Source organism: Stenella coeruleoalba, assembly GCF_951394435.1.
Source record: "Stenella coeruleoalba genome assembly, chromosome: 3".
Taxonomy (NCBI): Eukaryota; Metazoa; Chordata; class Mammalia; order Artiodactyla; family Delphinidae; genus Stenella; species Stenella coeruleoalba.
This window is the reverse complement of record NC_137148.1, coordinates 127,010,411-127,033,472: the sequence shown is the minus strand read 5'-3', so window position 1 is coordinate 127,033,472 and position 23,062 is coordinate 127,010,411. Positions and strand designations below refer to the sequence as shown.

Sequence of the window (23,062 nt, the reverse complement as noted above, 5' to 3'; positions counted from 1 at the left end):
CCCAGCCATGGCATGTGGGCCTCTCATTGTGGTGGCCTCCCCTGTTGTGGAGCACGGGCTCCAGGTGCATAGGCTGCAGTAGCTGTGGCATGCAGGCTCAGTAGCTGTGGCTCGCGGGCTCTAGAGCGCAGGCTCAGTAGCTGTGGTGCCCGGGCCTAGTCGCTCCACAGCATGTGGAATCCTCCCGAACCAGGGCTCAAACCCGTGTCCCCTGAATTGGTAGGCGGACTCCCAACCGCTGCACCACCAGGGAAGCCCAGGACTTTCTTTAACATTAGCCAAAGGCAAGGAAAGTCCCCTTTTTTTTTAACACTTAAAATTTTTATTATGAAAATTTTCTTTTAAAACATTTAAGTATAGTTGACTTACAATGTTGTGTTTAATTTCTGCTGCACAGCAAAGTAACTCAGTCATACATATATATATTCTTTTTCATATTCTTCTCCATTATGATTTATCACAGGTTATTGAATACAGTTCCCTGTGCTATACAGTAGGACCTTGTTGTTTATCCATCCTATATGTAATAGTTTGCATTTGCTAATCCCAAGCTCTCAATCCTTCCCTACCCCCGACCCCCTGGCAACCACAAGTCTGTTCTCTCTATTTGTGAGTCTGTTCTTGTTTTGTAGATATGTTTGTTTGGGTCGTATTTTAGATTCTACATATAAGTGATATCAGATGATACTTGTCTTTCTCTTTCTTACTGTATTTAGTATGATAATCTCTAGTTGCATCCACATTGCTGCAAATGGCATTATTTCATTCTTTTCAATGGCTGAGTAATATTCCATTGTGTGTGTGTGTGTGTGTGTGTGTGTGTGTGTGTGTGTGTGTGCCACATCTTCTTTATTCATTCATCTGTCAGTGGACATTTAGGTTGCTTCCATGTCTTGGCTATTGTGAACAGTGCTGCTATGAACACAGGGGTGTTCAAATTATACTTTTGTCTGGGTAGATGCCCAGGAGTGGAATTGCTGGAATTGCTGGATCACATGGCAACTCTATTTTTAGGTTTCTGTTTCAATAAATTTATTTTTATTTATTATTTATTTAGGCTGTGCTGGGTCTTCATTGCGGCATGTGGGCTTCTCTAGGTGCGGCGCACCGGCTCTAGAGTGCGCAAGCTCAGTAGTTGCGGCGTGTGGGCTTAGTTGCGATATGTGGGATGTTAGTTCCCCGACCAGGGATCGAACCCGCATTGGGAGCGAGGAGTCTTAACCGCTGGACTACCAGGGAAGTCCCTATTTTTAGTTTTTTGAGAAACCTCCATACTGTTAGTAAAGGCCCTTAATGAAGGCTGGTTCGTATAGGGACAGGGAAAATAGCAAGTGTGACTGTGACAACCTTCATGATCTGCTGTCAACCGGCCCTGGCTGGTCTGACTCCCAAAACGTGAGTCACGGCAACATCAAACTGCCCCCGCCACCCCCGCCTGTCCCAACTGTCTTTGATCTTGTCCTTATGCTCATTTTCCTTGAGGGAAATGAGGCAGAGCAGGTCTGAGCCAGACACACCCTGCGAGCCAGCTGCCGGCCTGGGGCTCTGGGGCGTATCACTGCTCTGTATCTCCAACTGGCCCTCAGCAACGCCCCCCCCCCCCCCCCCCCCGCCCCGCTGCCCGGCTCAAGGGGCTCAAGCTTCAGTTGATCCACATCCAATGAGAAACAGTTTCTAAGCTTTCCTTCGGTTTCTTTCTATGGAGAGTCTCAGGAGCCAGAGGGCAGGGTACCCATCTCCTCCAGCCCAGCCAGCCCAGGTCAACGGTGCAGAAAGAGAGAGAGCACGGGAAATCCCAGTGAGTCCACTGCTCTTACCCGTCATGCCCAACAGCCCTCAGATCCAAACTAACAGTCAAAACAGCAGTGTCTCTATTGTAAAAAGAGAAAACATGGACAAATCTTGAAGTAACAGATAATGACGATTACAGAATCACTCTGTATCCAAGCCTCAGCTAATGAAATGAAGCAAAGAACAATTTCTGCCCTGTGCTGTTAGGGGAAACTGACAAATGCAGTACAACGTTCCTAAAGAAACCCGGGCATCTTTCCGCACTCACTCAGCCTCTTCTTTCCAGTCCCGAGTGCTCGGGACCTCTTTCTCCTGCTATAATACAGGCCCCTTCAGGTCTCTGCCACAGCAGCAGGGAAACCATATATGTCTGTGAATCAAGATGAGACATTCTGGGGCTTCCCTGGTGGCGCAGGGGTTAAGAATCCGCCTGCCAATGCAGGGGACATGGGTTCGAGCCCTGGTCTGGGAAGATCCCAAATGCCACGGAACAGCTGAGCCCGCGCTCTAGAGCCCGCGAGCCACAACTACTGAAGCCCACGCGCCTAGAACCCATGTTCCACAACAAGGGAAGTCACCGTGGTGAGAAGCCAGCGCACTGCAATGAAGAGTAGCCCCCGCTTGCCGCAAATACAGAAAGCCCGCGCACAACAACGAAGACCCAATGCAAAGATAAAATAAATAAATTAATTAATTTAAAAAAAAAAAAAGATGAGACATTCTTCTTGGGCAATGAGAAGCCCCAAGAGCAAGCACAGGGAAAGGTTCAAAACCTCAGGACAACCACGTACACACAACCACTCGAAAAGCCTCCCCCATGTTGTTAGAGCCTCACGTTCCATGGACACCACCTGGGCAATTCCTCAAATTGTGACAAAAAATGTCCAGCTTCTAGGTTTTCTTAAAAGTGTATAAGGTGACAGGACAATCAGATGGGGACAAAAAGATATTCCATGAAAGAAGTGTCTTCCCATTTCCTAAGCCCTAGGCCAGCAGAGCTAATAACTTTCTTCAGAGAATACTGGACCTTTATTATGAAAAACACAAATAAAAACCAACATAGGTACACCTGAGTGACAGATCCCTCCCTTTAGGAGAAGAATTTGGTGGAATCACAGCACCAACACGGGGAAGCTGAGCTAGGATTAAAGGCTACTCATTTATACAAGGAAAATACAGCTCAACAGTGTTCCGGGGCAGAGAATTCGTTCATATGTTTATTGATTTAACAATAAAATCAATAGTATTATTAATGAAAATAAAAAGTACTTCTGCTCACCGTATGTCAGAGACCGTACAAAGCACTTTACACATATCTCATTTAATCCTAACAACTACTAAACATTAAGCCCACTTTTCAGAAGCAAACAATGAAGGCTCTGAGCAGGCGCGTCCTTGCACAAGGTCACACAGCTGCTCTCTGGCAGAGCCAGGACTCACCCCAAGTCAGTCTGAATCTAGATCCTGTGTTCAGAATTGCCCTGCACTGCTGCTTACTGCACGCACAGGAGATGAGTGTGCAACAGAGAGGGCTTGAAGGGAAACATTCTCAAATTACATACAACTTACTTCCAAAACCTGGAGCTGGGAAACTTCAGTGGAGTCTTTGAAACGCTGTTCATTAACTGGCCAATAAGACTCAGAAGATAATTTCTAATAGCATTTCCTCAGCATTCCTTAAAGCAGACCTCAAGGACACTGAGGGCACCAGAGAATCACAGTGCAACTCTTACCATCCCGATGCCTTCAAATGCAAAAATGGCCGTGCCAAAGAACAGAGGGTAGGTCTGCCAGGATGCCACCAAGGGGAGGAATTTGGGGTCTGGGATATCCTGAAAGAGAGAAAATAAAACAGATCAAAGGCTATACAGAGATTCATGATTTCAACCCCAGCATCAGACAGGTCAAACCTTTCCTAAGTTTGGGACAGGTGACTTGGGGACATTTATATTCTTTCTTTCTTTTTTTTTCCATCGCTGAGAAAACCCTACTTGCTTTGGGGAAAGACTACACCAAAGTACCATTAAAAACTCAAAGGTTGGGACTTCCCTGGTGGCGCAGTGGTTAAGAATCCGCCTGCCAACGCAGCGGACGTGGGTTCAATCCCTGGTCTGGGAAGATCTCACATGCCACGAGCAACTAAGCCCATGCCCCACAACTACTGAACCTGCGCTCTAGAGCCCGCAAGCCGCAACTACTGAAGCCCGTGCACCTAGAGCCCCCGCTCCGCAGCAAGAGAAGCCACTGCAACGAGAAGCCCATGCAGCACAAGGAAGAGTAGCCCTCGCTCGCCGCAACTAGAGAAAGCCCACACAGCAACAAAGACCCAATGCAGCCAAAACTAAAAAACTAAATTTATTATAAAAAAAAACCCTCAAATGTTAGAGACTGCATAAAAAGAATCATGTTCTTTCACTAGGTAATCCCATCCCCAGAAATACAATCTAAGTAGAAAAAAAATGATGAAAATATGAAAAAAGTTGAGCAAGGCTTTTTAACAGTAAGTGATAACAACCTAAATGCTCCCAAACATCTGAACAGGTAGTTTACTGCATATCCAATACACCACAGAATATTATGCACTATTTAAAAAGTAAAGAGTGGGATAACTAAGTAGTACATGAAAACTGCTTATAAAATAGTAATGAGAAAAATATTTTTTAAATTTATATATTCACCATGATACAACTACATAAACACTCCACACAGATAAAGCTGGAGGGAAAGGTGGTAGATTTTTGGATGAGCACTTTCTCTACTTCCCTTTCTCTCTTTTTTCAAAAATTCTGTAAATCAACACTTGGAAAATATTTTTGATAGGCACACGACAGGAGTATCAGCACATATGGGGAAAAAAATAGCAAAAACAGCATTTTAAAAAGAAGGCAAATAAAAACGAAGGCACTTGATAACTGCAGGTACAATGTAAGTACGTACCCACCTGGCTGACTAATGGGCAAGAGTCCCCAGTGATGGACAGTATCAAAGGAGCAGGACTCAGAGGAGGCAGAAGCTGCCATCCTTTCAGAATTTGGCCTTTAGATTTAAAAATGACTTTAAAACTGCCTTTTACAATCTTTTAAAACTGATTTCCCTAAAGAGGTCTCTAGAGAGAGATGGGGAATGTTCTAACAGTGTGATGGAATAATATCAGAGAGCAAAAAAGAGATCTACTATTCCTCTCTGTAATAGGCTTCTCTTTGAAAGATTTCAAAGCAATTATATTATAGTCTTCCTAAGATAAAAAGGATTTTTTAAATGCTTTTTTTTTTTTTTCTGAGCCCCTGCTAAGAAATCAGTTAGATCTCTCATAAGAAGCACTTCAGGGACTTCCCTGGTGATGCAGTGGTTAAGAATCCACCTGCCAGGGAACACAGGTTCAATCCCTGGGCCAGGAAGATCCCACATGCCGCGGAGCAACTAAGCCCGTGTGCCACACCTACTGAGCCTGTGCTCTAGAGCCTGCGCTCCACAACTACTGAAGCCTGCCTGCCCTAGAGCCCATGTGCCACAACTACTGAAGCCTGCATGCTCTAGGGCCTGCATGCCGCAACAACTTAGCCTGCGTGCTGCAACTACTGAAGCCCGTGCGCCTACAGCCTGTGCTCCACAACAAGAGAAGCCACTGCAATGAGAAGCCCGCACACCGCAAAGAGTAGCCCCTGCTTGCCACAACTAGAGAAAGCCTGCACGCAGCAATGAAGACCCAACGCAGCCAAAAAATAAAAAATAAAAAAGAAGCACTTCAGTTCCTAGAATGAAGACAAGACTCGTAAATATTTTTGTTCTTTGATGAAATATGAGGGTGAGATCACCCCGTAATTATCCCTCAGTCACAGTGTAACTAAAGTTCCTGAAAACAGGAAGTTACTGGATCTGTTGGTTAATGGATGACTACTGCCCAGAGTGATATATCAGATCGGGCTGAGATATCAGAGAGGGAATTTCAAAATACATGTCTGGGGATACCGGTGTGAATGAGACCAGCAGAAGGAATTTATAACTCTACATACATAATGACTGCTACTGCCTTACACCCCAACGAATTAAACTTGGGGAAAAACTTTCATTTACAAAGAAATGTACAAATTAAAATCGGCTCACTTGCAACATATTATCTCCTCATTTGTACCACATTATCATATAATTGTAACAGCTTTTTGAAAAAATGCTGTTAAATGTACATAAGGATTGTCAGATGTACTCCAATTTTGGAAACGTTATTAACTGTGAAAAAATACATCTCAGAATCAAGGATATCCCTGGCAGCGCAGTGGTTAGGACTCTGAGCTCTCACTGCCATGGCCCGGGTTCAGTCCCTGGTCAGGGGACCTAAGATCCCACAAGCTGTGCAATGAGGCCAAAAAAAAAAAAAGAATTAAGGATATGCAGAGATAACACATTTATTGGATTTATTGGGAGCCCTTCTGGGCAAGGCACTCTGCTCAGAACTGTGCCATTTGTCATGCACATGATGAAGACAGCTGCTCGGGTGGAAGGCATCAGGCGACTTCCTACAATGGCACGAGCCTGAGGCGCAAGAGCATCGGTCATGTACAGGCTCGGGTTTAGGTGAAAATTCAGGAACTTTGGACAGCAGGAGGAAATATCAAGGTAAAGGGGGTAAAATGCCACGATGGGACAGAACTAACAGCAACAACAAAAGCAACCCAGAGGGACATCTTTAGCTGTGTACCACATCAAAATGAAGCTCCTGGACACACAGCCAGACCCGGGCAGATAGCACCATCAGATCACAGCCTACCTCCTGGCTGAGCCCAGAGACAGGCTCAGAATCGCTCTCGGGCAGTCAGCAGGGCTGCCTCATCCAAAAGCGCAGGTTGTACGAGGCACAGGCAATGCCCTGGATGGACTTTCAGGGGGGACTGAGATGCTATGGAACCCATATTCCCATCCCAGCCCTCTGATCACAGCAACGACCACAGTCCAACAACCTGCAGTGGTTTGAAATTAAATGCGGTGTCTACGTGAGCTGGCATCACCCGTTTTTGTCTTTAACGTTCACCACAGTGTGTCCTAGGCACTGACTGAGATCTCTAATTACAAAGTTAAATCATACATTTATTTACCCTTGCTTGTTTTAACTTAATTGGCCAGATAGGGAAAGAAACTCTCTGGAAATTGTCATTCATGTGTTCACAGGTCCTCCTTCCAGTCCCATAAAAAAATGGGACATGGACAGCTGTCTATTTTATGCGTTAGAAAATAGTTCTGCTTAGATCCTTGGCTAGTTTGATTTGGTATTCTTGCACCTTGACTGCTAGTAAGAATATTGCAAGGCTTTTTATAAGGGATATCGCTTACATTACTAGAACCATAAAAGGTACTAAAATAAAGCTATAAATGAAATTATGAATAAAATATATATAATGAAGACATATACTTACATGATTATTATATGTAAATTATATATTTTAAGTCTTTTTGTATTGTTTTTGCAATATGTTTTTTGTTTGTTTGTTTGTCTTTAGCTATTTATGATGTTTGAAATGGTAAAAAGTACCCAGAATAAAAATTTGTATTCAAAAAAAAAAAAAAGAAAATAGTTCTGCAGGAGAAGAGTCAACATCTGCCATCCACCTGACTTACTGGGAGAAGGAAATACCAGTAAATGCTCACTGACTACACTGTTAGTCTAAACTCAGTATGCCATTTCCTCAGTACAGGAAGTCCTTGTATTTTATGACCCACTGTTTTCCTAGAAACCTCATCAGGGGGTAACCGGGTCACTGTTAAGCAGACTGTGAAAATGAGGTAATGTTCACCTGTCAGACTGAGCCAGATTTAAAAGATCGACACAGTGTGGCTAGAAGGGGTTGCTTACAAACTGTGGAAGGGAGTCAATGTGAAATTGGTAAATAGTGTTTGGAAAAAGCAACTTGGCAATATAAAAAATTCTACAGTGCACACTGTCTAGCAATTGCGTCTCTAAGCACCTCTAGATGCTTATCTTGGAGAAGTATTTATACATGTCCACAAGAAGGAAGGCATACGAATATTCACTGTCATAATACTAAATGACACTACAGATGATACATGACTTGACAGGCTACGAAACTACAGCACGTCTATTCTCTGAGATACTATTTAGCAATTAAAAAGAATGAGATGAAATCAGGTATATCAGCATGGAAGGCTTTCTGAGATATTGTCAAAGAAAAAAAGCGAGGCAGAGGAACACTACGTGTAATAATTTTTTAAATTATGTTAAAAAAACACACAAAACCAATTTTTGCTTTATATATTTCTCTACATAGGAATACAGTGTGTAAGTGCATTTGCAGGACCGAGAAACACACACAGTGGGTCCCAGAGTGGAGGAGACTCAGGGTGGAGATGGAGTGTTCAAAAGGTACTTGTGTTGTCCGTATTTTCGTAAGTATGTATTGATGAGTTATTTGGGGAATTAAATTTACATATCTTTTTTTAAAGTTATTCTTTTATTCACATGCTTTCATTTTCTTCCTTTTCTCAAGTCTTGGCAAATGTCTATAATCAACCAGTGTTTAAGGGCACATTTTCCTCAGCCTGATCTTCTACCCATCTATATACAGATGTCCTCTCCTGCACCTCCCCACAGACCTGCCCACGTGGGCTACGTGAGGTGGAATAATCACCGGATTTACAGTTCTGACAAATAAACATAAAACTGGAGTGGTAAGGAATTATTTACTATTGGAATAAATATAAAACTGGAGTGGTAAAATAATAATATAATATTCCTTATTACAATATATTATATAATATGATTCTTATATTATTTAATATAAGAATATAAACGTTATAGGTTAATATAAGAATCATCTTAATATTTTTCTCTATTTTCCAATCTTATACAATGATCATGTCTTAATTATCTAACTGGGAAAAAGTCTAAACCAGTGATCTCAGTGGGGATGATTCCCCCCCCCGCCCCCCGCCCCGCCGGGGACATTTGGCAACATCTGGAGACACTTTTGGTTGTCGTAATTTGGGGAGTGGTTGCTACTGGCACCTAGTGGGTAGAGACCAGGATGCTGCTACACATCCCGCGATGCACAGAAGAGCCCCACAACAAAGGGTTATCCAGCCCAAACGTCAACAGTGCCCACGCTGAGAAGCCCTAACCCAAGTACACTGCTCAGAAGTAACAAACCCCTATTTATGTTCCACTTACTCACTTTCTTTGTTTCTCTGATTATTTAATAGGTGGAGTGGGGAGCCTGGGGTCATACCTGAACAATGAACTGGTAGATCATAACCAGGCTGACCACCATGGTGATGTTGGCCAACAGGGAGAAGATGGACAGGACTCGGAGGTTTCTGACGAACACCAGAAGCACCAGGAAGGGCAGGAAGGCGAGCATGTAGAGTCTCGAGTCCATGGTGGGCGTCAGGATCACCGTCTCGTTGTTGTGGCAGTTGGTGGTGGTCCCATTGGCTGCTTCTATCACCTAGAACGAGGGGAAGAAAAGCTGCAGGGAAACCCTCTCAAATGACAAAGGCCAGTGGCCCTCCCACCAGAAGGGATTCTTGGCTAACGGCTCAGCGTGTGAAGAAGGCCACATAGAAAGTTAGTGGTCGGTGAACTGTCTTTGGAGATCTTTGTAATTGTTAGCCACCTGAATGTCTGAACTGGATTTGATCACATCTTACCTAAAGACAGGAGGACAGTAAGACATCTTGAGGTTTCTCGACGCCCTGGGTCTCTCTAAAGTATTTTTTTTCTTTTAATTTTCATTTATTTATTTATTTTTTGCCACGCCATGCAGCATGCAGGATCTTAGTTCCCTGAGCAGGGATCGAACCTGTGCCCCCTGCAGTGGAACTGCTGAGTCTTAACTACTGGACCACGGGGGAAGTCCCACGCCCCGGGTCTTTAGATAAAATCAAATGACACTGACACTGTTCTACGTAAAGTGTTAAGATCTCAATTCTTGTGTTGAACAAAACTGGCTCGGAAGAGATCCTAAACAGGAAGTCCACTCATCTCTTGCCAGTCTCTCTTTTTACCAGGGCCTACCTGTTTGAAGTTGTCAGCCAGAAAGACAAAATAGACACAGCAGAATCCCAGCTGCGTGACGATTAGGAAGAAGTCCACAGTGTGCCTGCAGGTGGGGAAGGAAGGAAGACAAAGATCGTAATGATAGCAAGCAAGACTGCCAGAGAGACAGGTGTTTGAACAGCGCTTATTCCCAAGTCATCACAGACCCTTCCCATCAGGTGACAAGGATGAGTGTGCCCAGGAAAGAGGAGAAAATGTGCCACGTGCCACTGGTCTAGAGCCTTAGAGGAAGGTGAAGGAGGTGCTATCTGTGTGGTTCCCGAGGTCCCCTTCCTGGCTTCGTGTCAGGAATGCTGCACGCGGTCAGGCAGACTCGAGACAGTCCTGAGACTGCACTGGCCGGGGCGGAGCACATACACCAGGACCACTACCCAGCCCCTTGGCTACCCGCTTCCCATAGCCCGCCTATCCCCTCTCACACTGTTTGTCCTAAAGCTACAGGGAACCCTCAGCATAAAAGCCCAAGAAGTGGACCCCTTCACAGATCTCTTTCTATAACTTGGATGTAAGAACCAACTGACTCTCACATAAGGACACAGAAATTGATGTACCAAAACAGGCTGCTGGTTGAAGCACTGTTACAACAACAGCTGGTAACAACCTAAGGGGTCATCAAAAGGAAAATGATTAAATTATAGGCCATTATGAGATAAAACAGAATACAACAGATAAAAAGAATATGTTAAATCTACGTGTGCTGATAAAGAAATGTCTAAGACCTTTAAGGGAAAAAAACAAAACAAGTTTCCAGTCAGTATGCATAGTATGGTAATTAGTGTAAAAAATGTTAAGAATGTGTGTATGTTTGTATATATTCAGAAAATTCCAAAAGAAAACCCATGCAACTGTGACCGGGATATACTTTTACTCTTCACTTTATGTTCTCCTATCTTGTTCCAAAAAAAAAAATTTTTTTTAACCACAAGCACACATTAATTTTATTAAAGGAAGGCAGGGAGGGAGGGAGTAAGGAAGGAGGGGGAAGGTATGGGGCTAGAGGGAAAGAGAGGAGGAGGAGGAGAGGAAAAAAGAGATGAAGAAAGGAAGAGGAGAGAAGAAGAGAGGTCAAGAAAGAATCAACTAACAACCAACCAACCAACAGTGGTCACTTGGCAATCTGGCTTCTCCCAGGCACAGAAAACGACTTTGCTGAAAGAATTACATAATCCTGCATCACAGGAAGAAGCTGACTATGTGTGAAGGTAAAAGTCTCCCTATGACCACAACAAGGAGTTTTTCTGGAGAACATAACTTTAATGTGATTCAACTTTTTTTAAAAAAAAAGGATTCAGCCCTCGATGTTATCAATTTTCTACATCTACATGTACCGTTTCCTCAAATAGGAAACAAACAGTAGAATATTTCTCTCCAGGCATCTGAAAAGTTACCATAAGGAGAAACTTCCAAACACCTCCCAACCCAGCTCCTGAAACGTCTCTTTCCCTAACAAACCCATTTGTTCTGGCTCACCTCACCTCCTCCTTGAAGCCTTCCTTCTCCTGTCCAGTACCCTGCCCTGAAAGCTCCTATCACGTGCGCTTCTCATCTGCCACAGCACGGCGGACAAGAGCGTCTTTAGGGCTCCTCCCTCTCAGGGCTCCTGTGGTGTATTTCTAGCTCATGACTCTCTCTACTGGTATATCCTTTTCCTGATCTCTTGTTCTCAAGATTCCCATGCATCTTTCTCCGTCTATTGGAGTGCCAGGACTACATAATATCCCTCAGGGAAACCCCCCTCCCTATACCTAAAATTGTTTTGTACCACTTATAAGAGTGTGCTTAAATACATCTGTTAACCAAACAAGGGGATGAAATATAATCACTGGTCACAGGCTGTCAAAGCTGGGAGAGCCCTTCAATATCTTTCAGGGCAGGACCCAAGTTTTACCAATGAGGAAACTGAGGCCCACGGAAGGAGAGGTCACACAGCCCAGGGTCACACAAATGACCACCGGCAGAGCTAAGCTAGAACTCAAGTCCACAGACCCAAGCAATGCTCTTCTCACGAGCTGCACTGTCTCCCACACCTCACCTCCCTATCCGAAGGCCTCCACACCCGGCGGCCACAGCCGCAAAGAAAAAGGAAACCCATTACCTTCCCCAGTGGGCGTTGTTCCGGAGCCAGGAGATGGGGGTGGCTTCCAGGCCATACATCACCGTATCCCCATAGTCCACAAAGGGCTTGTTCAGTCTGGGAGGAGGGGAGGGAGAGGAAGGGCAGAGTGCAGGGGTCAGACAACGACAACAACAGAACAAACACAGCTCACGGGAGACCTGGGCCGGTTCCCCATCAGCCACCCTAGGCATACCGCTGAGTCCTGGGTCTGATGCTTTCAAGGAGCAGAAGTCTTATGTCAATGGGACGATTACTTCCCTTATAATTAACAACCATCTGGTAAACCTTTTCAATGGGGTAAATATTACAAAGCACGTAAAACCAGAATGTGGTCTCTGTCCACTGGATATAAGTAAGTGCGACAGATGACAGCAAGCTAAAGAAGAACACAAAAATCGCCAGGGAAAGGCAGTGCTGCGATGACTAGCAGCCACCTTCAGCCGGCACAGAGTCCAGAGTGATCTGTGTTAAGTGCTCACTTTCAGTGTTGGCAACGGAACCCCAAAGGACCATCTGTCACTCGAGAAGTGGCTCGGAGGGCTCTCACCTGCGGCAGAAGTGGTGAGCGCACTTCACCAGGATACCCATGCAGTGCACAGCCACGAGGCCTATCACCAGCAGGCTGAGGGGACCCATCTGCAGACAGGCGTTGTGGGTAAGAGGGGGAGAGACAAGCAGACAGAATTAGAACTGGATTTGCAAATGATCAGAACTTTACTAGGGAACCTTCCAGTGACAGAACTTCCGGCAGAGCTTTCGAGAGACAAACGTGCTCACAGAGGTGAGCTGAGTAGGACGGGCATCATCTGAACCTCAGCAGGCCTTCTAGAGAATTAATCTCCAGGAGGAGAATGACCCAAGATAAGGCTATTCTGAGACTGTTGCCAATCGGCAGAATAGAAGGCTCCTGGGACTGCGTGGGAAGAAGAGACAGGCTAAGGGGTGGTGGAAGGGGGAGAGTTCTCTCCAGAGCAATGCCACAACACCGTGCTTAGCGGAGGACAATCCCCGTCTCTAAGCTTCTCCAACTTTAAAAGAAACCAGAATGGCTTTGGATAGGCAGCCTATAGGGGGAGAATCATGAAAGGAAAAAAATAAGATTCTCAGAGTTGGCCATCTAAGGGTAGGGCATGGAAGGACTGTGTAGAAAATGGACAGACTTCTGCTACTAACTCATTAGTTAATATTATTGATAGAAACTTCCAGAAACTTTTCCAGTACCTCCTCCTCGCCTCAAAGTAAGCTCCATGAGGAAAGGAATCATTGTCTGTTTTTATTCACTGATAATATTCTAAGAGTCTAGAACCGTGCCTGGCACACAGAAGATCCTCAATAAATATCTTTAGATGATATGTATATGTATAACTGATTCACCTTGTTATAAAGCAGAAACTAACACACCATTGTAAAGCAATTATACTCCAATAAAGATGTAAAATATATATATATATCTTTAGATGAATGAACACCTGAACTTTGCTTTTTCTCAACTGAATTTGAAAAAGAAAAGCTTCCCATTTTAAAATGTTTTCCATGAAGTAAATGAAAATAAAACCACTGTCTCCTAAAATGTGTCACAATACTTCCTTGCACCGACACAGATCCTTACCAAGATGCCTGCATTTTTCACGGCCAGAGGCAGCCCCAGGAGTCCTGTGCCAATGTTGCCTTTTAATAGGTGGATCAGGGTCTGGAACCATCTGAAGTGGGAAGAAGGCAGACAAGGGCATGTTAACAATAATGAGAGCTAGCATTTACTGAGCACTTAGCACTGTGCTAAGTGCCTTCATGAGTCATCTCATTCAATTTCCAGAACAACCCTATGAGATAGGTATTAACTTCACCTTATGCATGAGGGAGCAAGTTGCTCAAGGCCACGTACCTTGAGTGTGAGCCTAGATTCAAACCCAGGCTGTCTAGCCCCTGAGCCCACTCTCTCAGTCACTGGGCTATAAACTCTGTTCCCTGAAGCATCTGAAAAGTCCACCTCTCTTGGAGATTAGATCAGAGGGACAGTGGGGGTCTGCAGTCCCTGGTGTACTTTTTATTAAAAAAAAAAAAAGTCAAATGCCTAAGATTGGAGAAGCCCTCTTCACACAGTCACCTAGTTTATCCTTCTGCCTTGAGGACACAGTTTTCCCTCATCTGTTGTACAGACTGTCCACCTGAAGCTGCAACTGTAAAGTCTCTCAAGTGTCCTCATTATTTTTTCACTCAACAAATACCATCTATAATGTGTAAAACATTGTGTTAATGCAATGGTGGAAATCAGCATGAACCAGATACGGACCTCAGTCTCTAAAAACTAATAAAAGTCTCCAAGGAGATAAAGCAGACACGTTAACAACCACCCAAGGTAGAAAGATCCCTGTCCTTGGAAGAGTCCAGGAACAGTGCCCAGGGAGGGGCAGGGAGGTGAGGGTTTGTAGCGTGCAGAGACCTGAGCTGAGCCCAGCTGGGCCCTACGTAGGGCTCTGTGTGTGTGCCAACAGGGAAGAAGAGCCTGGGAACACTTGCGCAGACACAGGCGTGAGCACCAACACAGAGGAGTGTGTCAGCTCTGTGGCTGCTCAGGTTGGGTGAGGGGGGCATTCCATACAGAATGGGAGCTCCTCAAAGGACTTACGTCAGTGGCCTCAACTTTAGCATTTTCCATCCTCTGTTACTCCAGCAGGATACGGAAAAGATCAAACATGGTACCACAGACTTAATCAGGATTTGGCCCCTGGCAATGTCTGGAAATTCTTCTGTGCAAATAACCTAAATACGTCATAAATGATGCTTCCACATATTTCTTCAAATCTGCAATTCAGTAGAAACTGAAAGCAAGTCATGTGTTAACTTGTAAAGACCGTAATAAATAAGACCCATCTACACTCTCTGGAAAGGAATTTTACTTTCGGTAACCTTTCTCCCTCTATCTCCAGGAAGAAAATCTCTTGACCTTCCTACCGTCTCCCAAGCTTCTCAGGCAAGATGAAGAAAACTGCTTCAAGTCTGAATGAGAAGAGGCAAGCGCTCTCCTGGATTAAGGGGACAGTAAGGGTCCAGGGGTGACTCATTCATTATCATTGGCCAGTGACCAGGAGATTAAGTGCAGGATGATGGACTAAGCAAATTTCTATCTTGGCCAATGTTTAATCCACTTAAGGGCAAAGATAAGCACTGTATCCAAGCCATCTGCCTACCAGAGGCCTCCCCAAAATGCCTCTGAGCTGGGTTTCATGGGAGATCAGGTCCCTCCAGCCCTGGCTCTGCCATTAACTCCATATGGCAATTCCCTTCCCTTCTCCGGTCCTGTTCTCTCATCTGTAGAGTGAGGGGACTGGACCAGAACACCACACTTCAGCTCTGAAACAGCAGGATTCCAGGCAATTGACCAAAATCATGCTTTTTAATCAATGGCCATGAGCTGGGATTACCCAAACCCATATGACCTATCACAAAATCAACTCCATGGACTGCAGAGTCTTAACTGCAGGGGGTGGGAGGGAGAAATAAGCCTCACACATCTCTGTCATCTCTTTACGCTCCAAATCTGTTCTTGTATACTTGTTTGGTCTTAGGTCCCCTTTATACACTTATGAATTATTGAGGATCCCAAACAGTTTTTGCTTATATGGATTATGTCTGCTGACATATATTATATTATAAATTAAACCAAGAAATTTTAAAACATTAATTTAAAATAACAATAAACCTATTACATGTTAATATAAATAACCAATTTTTAACAAAAAGTAGTCTATTTTCCAAAAAGTATAATGTGAGAAGAAGGACACTATTTTCCTTCTTTGCAAATCGCTTTAATGTCTTGTTTCACATCTGGACTATCTACTTCTGCATTCAAGCTGTTGTGATATGTTGTTTTGGTGGAAGTACCTGAAGAAAATCTGTCCTCACACAGACATGTAGTCAGTATGTATCTTAATAGCCTCTTCCGACAATTGTGATAATTTTTCTTTGATACTACACCAAAACTCGACACATGGAGTGTCTTAGAAGCTAGTTGTAATGTGGAATCTGACCTTTTCATCCTCTCTTACACGAAAACCCACTGGTAATCTTGCTCCTTGGATGGATCTTTTACCCACGCACAATTTTCTAACATCGCCCTTTGGTCATCTGGGAAGATACTGATTCCCTGAGCTATGTGGATCTTCCAACTGCTGGCACATTTCATTACACGATATCAAAAAAAGTCACATTCATTAATATCATTCCTAATCTCATCAGAAAAGTCTTTGAGTAGAGGGAAGCTGTCAAGGTCACAGTGCTGGATACGAGTTTTTTTTTTTTTTTTCTGATTTTGCTCGAAAGCTCAAATTTCATTGTGGGCAACAAATACTACTGATTGTTTTTCTTGAGGCGACGGTCTCATTACTGTCATTTTCAAGAAAATGTCTGCCCAGTACTCAGGTCTGAATGACCTATACTTTGTTAGCTGTTCAGTAGAAGTATTTTTTTTTTTTCAGTAGAAGTATTGCATGTGTACTTTCCATTTTGGCACACAGAATATTAAAAGACCTGTACCGAAGACCTGTACTAATTAACAAAATTAGTAATTTGACTGCTTCATCAAGGACGTGCTTAAGTGAAACCGGCTTATCCTTTGTATACGTATATGTGTGACGGTGAAAAATACGATGACAAGCATAATTTGGTGCCACCGTCTTGATTTACACTAAGGAGCCAGCAATTTTACCCATCATTTCTTCTGAACTGTGACTGCAAATGTCAACACAGTGGAAAAACAAATCGCAGCTTAGTATTATTATGAAAACAGTTTTGACTTCGTGGGCTTCTTAAAATGGTCTTGGGAGCCCTAAAGGGTCTGAAGACCATACTTTGCAAGTGGCTGCTCCAGGTCACCTACAGAAGACCAGTTTCAGTCAACTGGTTTCTCAGCCTGCCAGCCTGGAGAAAAAGTACCAAAGCCTGATCAAGAGCAGGATAATGTAGCTCAATAGGGCAACAAGAAAACTTTGCCCAAAAGAGTAAAAAATGAGGCTGTCATCAAAGCAGTCGACAGCTTGATAACATTCAAGTGTTAGGAAATACCCTCACCAAACACATCATCATGGAAGCATCTGGGGTTCCTATCTGCACCCCTGATTAGGGATTTTTACTGAGCCCTAAACCCTTAGAAGAGCCTGGTGTGTACACGCTTTTTGTACATGGAACGAAGTACATACACTTTGCTTCTTGTACTTCGTTCCATGTACTTTTTCCATATTCCCTGGCGGTCCAGTGGTTAGGACGCCACGCTTTCACTGCCAGAGCCCGGAGTCAATCCCTAGCTGGGGAACTAAGATCCCGCAAGCCTCGCGGCCAAAAAAAATAATGACAAAAAAAAGAAAAGAAAAAATAAATATGAAAATCTAGACCCCATATGGCAAGCACTGCATAGACAAGCTGATGCCTAAGAACAAGGAGCAAAAACTGGAAAGGAAACGAGAGAGAGAAGCTTGGAAGAAGTATTTCACAGTAACAAGAGTGACTTCTGAAGGGACGCTATCAAATGTCATTGGCTGCATCTGACACTCCTTCCACCTGGGGGAAGCCAATTAGGTAGGTAAGGTTAGGGAAAAAAGAGGAAAGACAGTCCTCACTGCTGCCAGTTGTGGTCTAAGCAATATTTTCCGTCAGCTAACACTGCAAGCAAATGGGGGAATCTAAAATAGCATGCCACAGGAGAAAGAAGTTATGGAGACTGAATCTTTATGAGCAGAAAACCAGCTAGAGGTGGAGAGGGGCTTATAACGTGGGCCAACCATCTCCTCTAGTTCTGAGTTCACTAGGGAAAATGCCCTGCACAAGGAGAGATTGCAGCTGGGTGGAGCTTCACCAGTAATGAACTCCAAGAGAAGCCTCCATGGTCTCCCTGGGCAGTCACAGTGGGACAGTGTGAGTCAAGAACGTAATGGATCCCTCAGTTAAGTCACACCCAACCCACAAGGGAACACAGAGCAGGTGATGGCAAAGCTTGAGGAATAAAGAGAAGGGCTGCAAAAGATGGAATGCTGGGGTCCAGAGAAAATGTCGGGGCTCTGCTGACTTTCAGAACTGAGCCAGACAACTCAGTGGAGTAGAAAACCCTCCTCTGAATCTTTTCATTTGAACAGTGAGTCGGTATAGCTTCACGGGGTAGGGGGTGTCCTCAATTTTATCTTATATTTGGAAAAACTGAGGCCCATAGAGGGCCAAACTCACCCAGATGAGACTTGGAATTCAGTTTCCAGGGGTAAGACTTAAGCCCTCCCAAGGGCATGCAAAGCAGATCACCTTTAACATGCCCTTGAATGTTTTAAGGGCAGGAGAAGTTATTCCTCCCTCTTCCTACTTCTTCCGCCAAATGTCCCAGTTGATTGGTGATGGGGACGGAAGTCTGGGGGAGACTTTGCAAAGGAGGCTTCCAATTGGACTTGGAGGCATGTAAGGTTCTAGCACAGACGACTCATGGCTCTAAATTAAGAGAATGTTCTCTCTAGAAGTTTTTCTGATGTTCAGGCTCTTACTCGGCACCAGCCTTCTGGGACCACACAGGTGAAATGAACAAAGAATAAGAAACAGACTAGAGAGTGGCAGACAAGAAGCGCAAATCTCAGCACCATTACTCACTCAATCTCTTTACCTCTTACTTTCACCTGTAAAGTAGGGAACTGATAAAAATAGGGGAGCAAAAATAACTCTAATGGAGATTACATTACTAATACAGAATTTAGGAATACGAGCCCCATCCAGGAGCGTAGACAGGAACAGCTACTTACGTTGTGCTGTTGCTTTCCCCGAACCGCTGGTAGGATCCCGGGGAAGAGAAGCTGTTCAGGCCTTCGGACGGACTCTCCTCCGGGCTCACGTCGGTGGAGCTGTAGTCACGGTAGTCCTCGTTCCGAAGTCTCTGCGTGGACATGGTAACTGGGGGGACAGGGGCAGTGCTAAGACCTCCAGTGGCTGGGGCCTTTAGCTCCAAGCCTGGAGTCGGCTCTGGGGCAGAAGCAGCCATTGCCACAGTAGTTCAGTGACAGCTGCACTATGGATTAAGTACAATGAGGTTGCCTGATACCAAGAGAAATGAAAAAGGTACAAAGTACACATGGGCGGGCTGAGCTCTCTTGGCTTCTCCCTCGCAACCTTCTAGTCGGTGCCACACTCATAAGTTTCTAAATTTGCCCGCACACCTGGACAGAGCAAAGGTGAGGCACGGCTTGGGAGGGATGGGGGAAGACGCAGACAGGCACTTCTAGGCAGCCTTTCCCATTCCTTAGGTTGGGATTAACGACCCCTTCCTTTGAGCTAATTTCTTGGACCCTGAACAATACTGACATTGTATCTACATCCACCTTCCCCAAGAGCAAGCTCTCAGAGGATGGGAACCTAAATATTCCTAGCTGTATTCTGTTTTTCCTCTACATTCGGTCCAGAAAGAGCCTCTTCTGCATTCCAGAAATCCCTTCTAGATCATCTAATTCTGCTCAAACTTGCCACCAGGCCCCAGAGCCACAGATGACCTTCTCTTTCTCTCTGCCGTGATTTCTGGTATGTCCTATACTCTTTGGAGGTCATCAGTGATGCTCATTCCCTCATCCTAGGACTCTTTTCTTGCAACCAGCCTGCATACTGAGAAATGGCAGCTGAAAGCAGCACAAAGGATGACCAGGAGCATGAGACGTGCTCACCACTGGCCCTTGTAGCAACACCTCCCCGACGCAACCCTGCTCCTTTTTTGCCAATTTTTCAAAAGCTGGTGAAAGAAGAAACCCTTCCTATTGTGTGCTGAGGAAGGATGGTGAGGGTGGTGTCCCATGAGTGGAGTTTTTAATAATTATACACCAGAAAAGAGAAATACAAGGACTTCGCTAAGATACACTATAAGGATACATTTTGAGAGCTGTGTAGGCTCCCAGAATCCCAGAGGCGGTTGCTAAAAGAGCCTTCGGAGGTCACACCAAACGACTCATTTCACAGATGAAGAATCGTTCCCCCAGAAGATGAAGGGACCTGCTCTGCTACAGCCAGGTAGCACCAAGCCGTAAACATACATCCTGACGCCCTGCCTAAATCTGGAAACGCCTACTGAATACACTGCCAGTTACAGTGATGGGATATCATAATGAAAGAGAGTCAACTTCCTCCAGGAATCCACAATCAAGTAAGGAAGAAAAGGCCCACGAACATTAAAAATTACCAATAAAAATCCTTCCGACACTCGGCAGACTGGCACAACCAGCTGCCTATAAGGGGCTCTCCCCCAGCACGTGGCTGGATGCCCATCCTTAGTCTGATGTGCTATCTCAGATGCCTGGTGAAGAGACAGGACCTCTGATGGCCATCACAACACACCGTCCCGCCCAACACCCATCACTAGCTGCCAGAGGATAGACAGCTCTGTGTCAAGTGCTCCCAGAGGTCCAGTCCCAAGGGACTCTTTGGAAACGGACCCCACCTAGCACCTGAGTGATCCAAGGTTGATCTCATTTTCTCCCACCAACTATAATGGAGGAAGGACCCCACGTAATCTCACGAGGAAAGTGCTTCCAAAGCCAGTGAAGGGCTTGGAAGTCCCAGAGAGGATCCTGCCTCACTTCACCACCATAGCCGACTTTGCTAGATATCTAAGTCAGCATCATTTACTCACATGGTGGAGGAATTCAAGGAAGTCATCTAAGCTCTGGGGCAATGAAATTCTTAAGAGGGCCAGGAAACAAAAAATCTATTTAGTATCTCAATAGGAACAGTTGAAAGCTGCTATTCAGGCAAAAGCAATTAAATTAATTTCTATGAATGTCAGAAGGCCTGGGTGCTAAAGCTGCCTCTAACACCAGTTTGCTCAGTAGCCTGGAACAATTCTCCTTATTTCTCTTGGGTTTAGTTCCACATGCTCAAAAAGACGGGGGTGGGGCTTCCCTGGTGGCACAGTGGTTGGGAGTCCGCCTGCCGATGCAAGGGACGCAGGTTCGTGCCCCGGTCTGGGAGGATCCCACATGCCGCGGAGCGGTTGGGCCCGTGGGCCATGGCCGCTGGGCCTGCGCATCCGGAGCCTGTGCTCCGCAATGGGAGAGGCCACAACAGTGAGAGGCCCGCGTACCGCAAAAAAAAAAAAAAGGCGGGGGTGTGGGGTACGGTGTACTAAACTATTGCTCTAATATTCCAGGAATCAATTAATGCAATTCTTCATGCAAACAGCAGCTAATTTCTAGTCTCTTCCAATACACCAAAAGCATCTGAGGAACAGAGCCTTCCAGGTGAACCCTGCATATTACTGAGGGAGAGGGACAGAAAACAGGCACTGACAAGTTCCCCAATCCCTCCCCATCAACCAAAAACCACTCTTGCTTACTTGGCACAGACGCTCAATTTATTTCAAACACTGTAAAGAGGCCTCTTTATGTTGTGACCCACAGCAGATTATCACTAAGAAAACTGCTCAGAAAGCAGCTGAAATCTACAGATCAAAAGTCCAATGAACAACTGCAGGATGTGGAAGATGTGGCTTGGCAACTGTGTGCATGTTGAAAAAGGAAAAAGAAATGCTACCTATGGGTTTTAGTTGATAAGCTCAACAGAAATCAATGATATCATAATAGACGCCAATTCAACTAATGCAATTCTTGGTTGCACTACAACAAGAGAGAACCCCAGGGAGATGACAGACTGTTCTTTTTTGCCATATCTTGTACTCTGTTCCGGGCAGCACGCTATAAAGGGGATAATGATAAACTGCGGTATAGCCAGGGGTCAGCACCAAGGTCATGACGGGGAAGAAAACCAGCTAAATGAAGAACGGTTGGAAGCCCTGAGAAGTTTCAACCTGGAGAACTGGCAACTCGGGAGGTAAAAAAACTGTCTTTAAAATCTGTCCTAGGGATCAGATTTGCTCTGTGGAGCCTCAAAGATTACTCAGAAACAGGATCAGTAGGTGGAAAGTAAAGGGAGGCAGGTCCTTGGCTAGACATAAGAAAGACAATTATCAAAAGGAGTTGTCCAGAGCTTCTCTGGTGGCACAGTGGTTAAGAATTCACCTGCCAATGCAGGAGACGTGGGTTCGAGTCCTGGTCCGGGAAGATCCCACATGCCACGGAGCAACGAAGCCTGTGCACCACAACCACTGAGCCTGTGCTCTAGAGCCCATGAGCCACAACTACTGAACCTGCATGCCACAACTACTGAAGCCCGTGCGCCTAGAGCCCATGCTCTGCAACAAGAGAAGCCACCGCAATGAGAAGCCCGCGTACCGCAACAAAGAGTAGCCCCCGCTCGCAGCAACAAAGACCCAATGCAGCCAAAAATAAATAAATAAATTTATTTAAAAAAAAAAAAAAAGGGAGTTGTCCAGATGGATCGCTCTAGGAGATAGTTCCTTATCCCTGGAAAGCTCCAAGCAGAAGCCCCTCTCAGAGCTGCTAAGCAGGAATTGAAGCACTGTAGAGGGTGGGTGCGGTCACTCCCTGGAGTGCCTTTTAGGGTTCTTTCTGGCAACCAAGGCGTCCTCCTCTTCTCTCCAGCTGTCCCCACTGAGTACAAGCCTCCATGGACACCTTGCCTTGGGCTCTCCGTGATGAAACCTGGTTTCTACCGTCTAGTGCTCTAATTGCCATTTCCTGCCCTGTGGGAGATTTTATTAGACCCTGTTAACTGTCTAAATGAGTATGGACAGTTAATATTTAAGAGTCGTAATATTTAAGAGCTCAAGACCAGCTCTTCCTTCAGGTTCTTGAGGACAATGGACAGAGTTTATACAATATGTGTGGCCCATCAACACAAAGTAAAATCTCCATAAGATATTTAGACTCAAAAGAGTGTATTAAGGGACTTCCCTGGCAGTCCAGTGGTTAAGACTCCACACTTCCAGTGCAGGGGGCGCGGGTTTGATCCCTGGTCAAGAAACTGAGATCCCACATGCCACGTGGCACAGCCAAAAAAAAAAAGTGTACTACATAAGAAAAGTCTGCATGTTTACTGGCAAACATATATATGTACATATTGTTTTTTTCAAGTGTACATTCAACCAAAATTGCATTGAAATACCAACTATTTGTATAACCCTGATAAATTTCCTTATATAAACTATTTTTAATTAATCAATATTC

The 23,062-nt window shown here is 44.8% G+C and overlaps 1 protein-coding gene across 3 annotated transcripts in view; it reads right to left on the bottom strand.

Annotated features, from left to right (window-relative positions):
* The window catches only part of SLC36A1 (solute carrier family 36 member 1), a 167,319-nt gene that overhangs the window by 137,026 nt on the left and 7,231 nt on the right, over positions 1 to 23,062 (bottom strand). For all 3 annotated transcript variants that reach the window (XR_013827640.1, XM_079917163.1, XM_079917162.1), the window contains exons 2-8: positions 18,743 to 18,890; positions 13,582 to 13,672; positions 12,520 to 12,608; positions 11,952 to 12,047; positions 9,815 to 9,899; positions 9,027 to 9,245; positions 3,525 to 3,623 (exon numbers count right to left, since the gene is read on the bottom strand). Coding sequence is in view for 2 of the 3 variants with exons in the window: in XM_079917163.1 (XP_079773289.1) it covers positions 3,525 to 3,623; positions 9,027 to 9,245; positions 9,815 to 9,899; positions 11,952 to 12,047; positions 12,520 to 12,608; positions 13,582 to 13,672; positions 18,743 to 18,885 (822 nt within the window). In the remaining variant the exon portion in view is untranslated. The remainder of the gene's footprint in view (positions 1 to 3,524; positions 3,624 to 9,026; positions 9,246 to 9,814; positions 9,900 to 11,951; positions 12,048 to 12,519; positions 12,609 to 13,581; positions 13,673 to 18,742; positions 18,891 to 23,062) is intronic.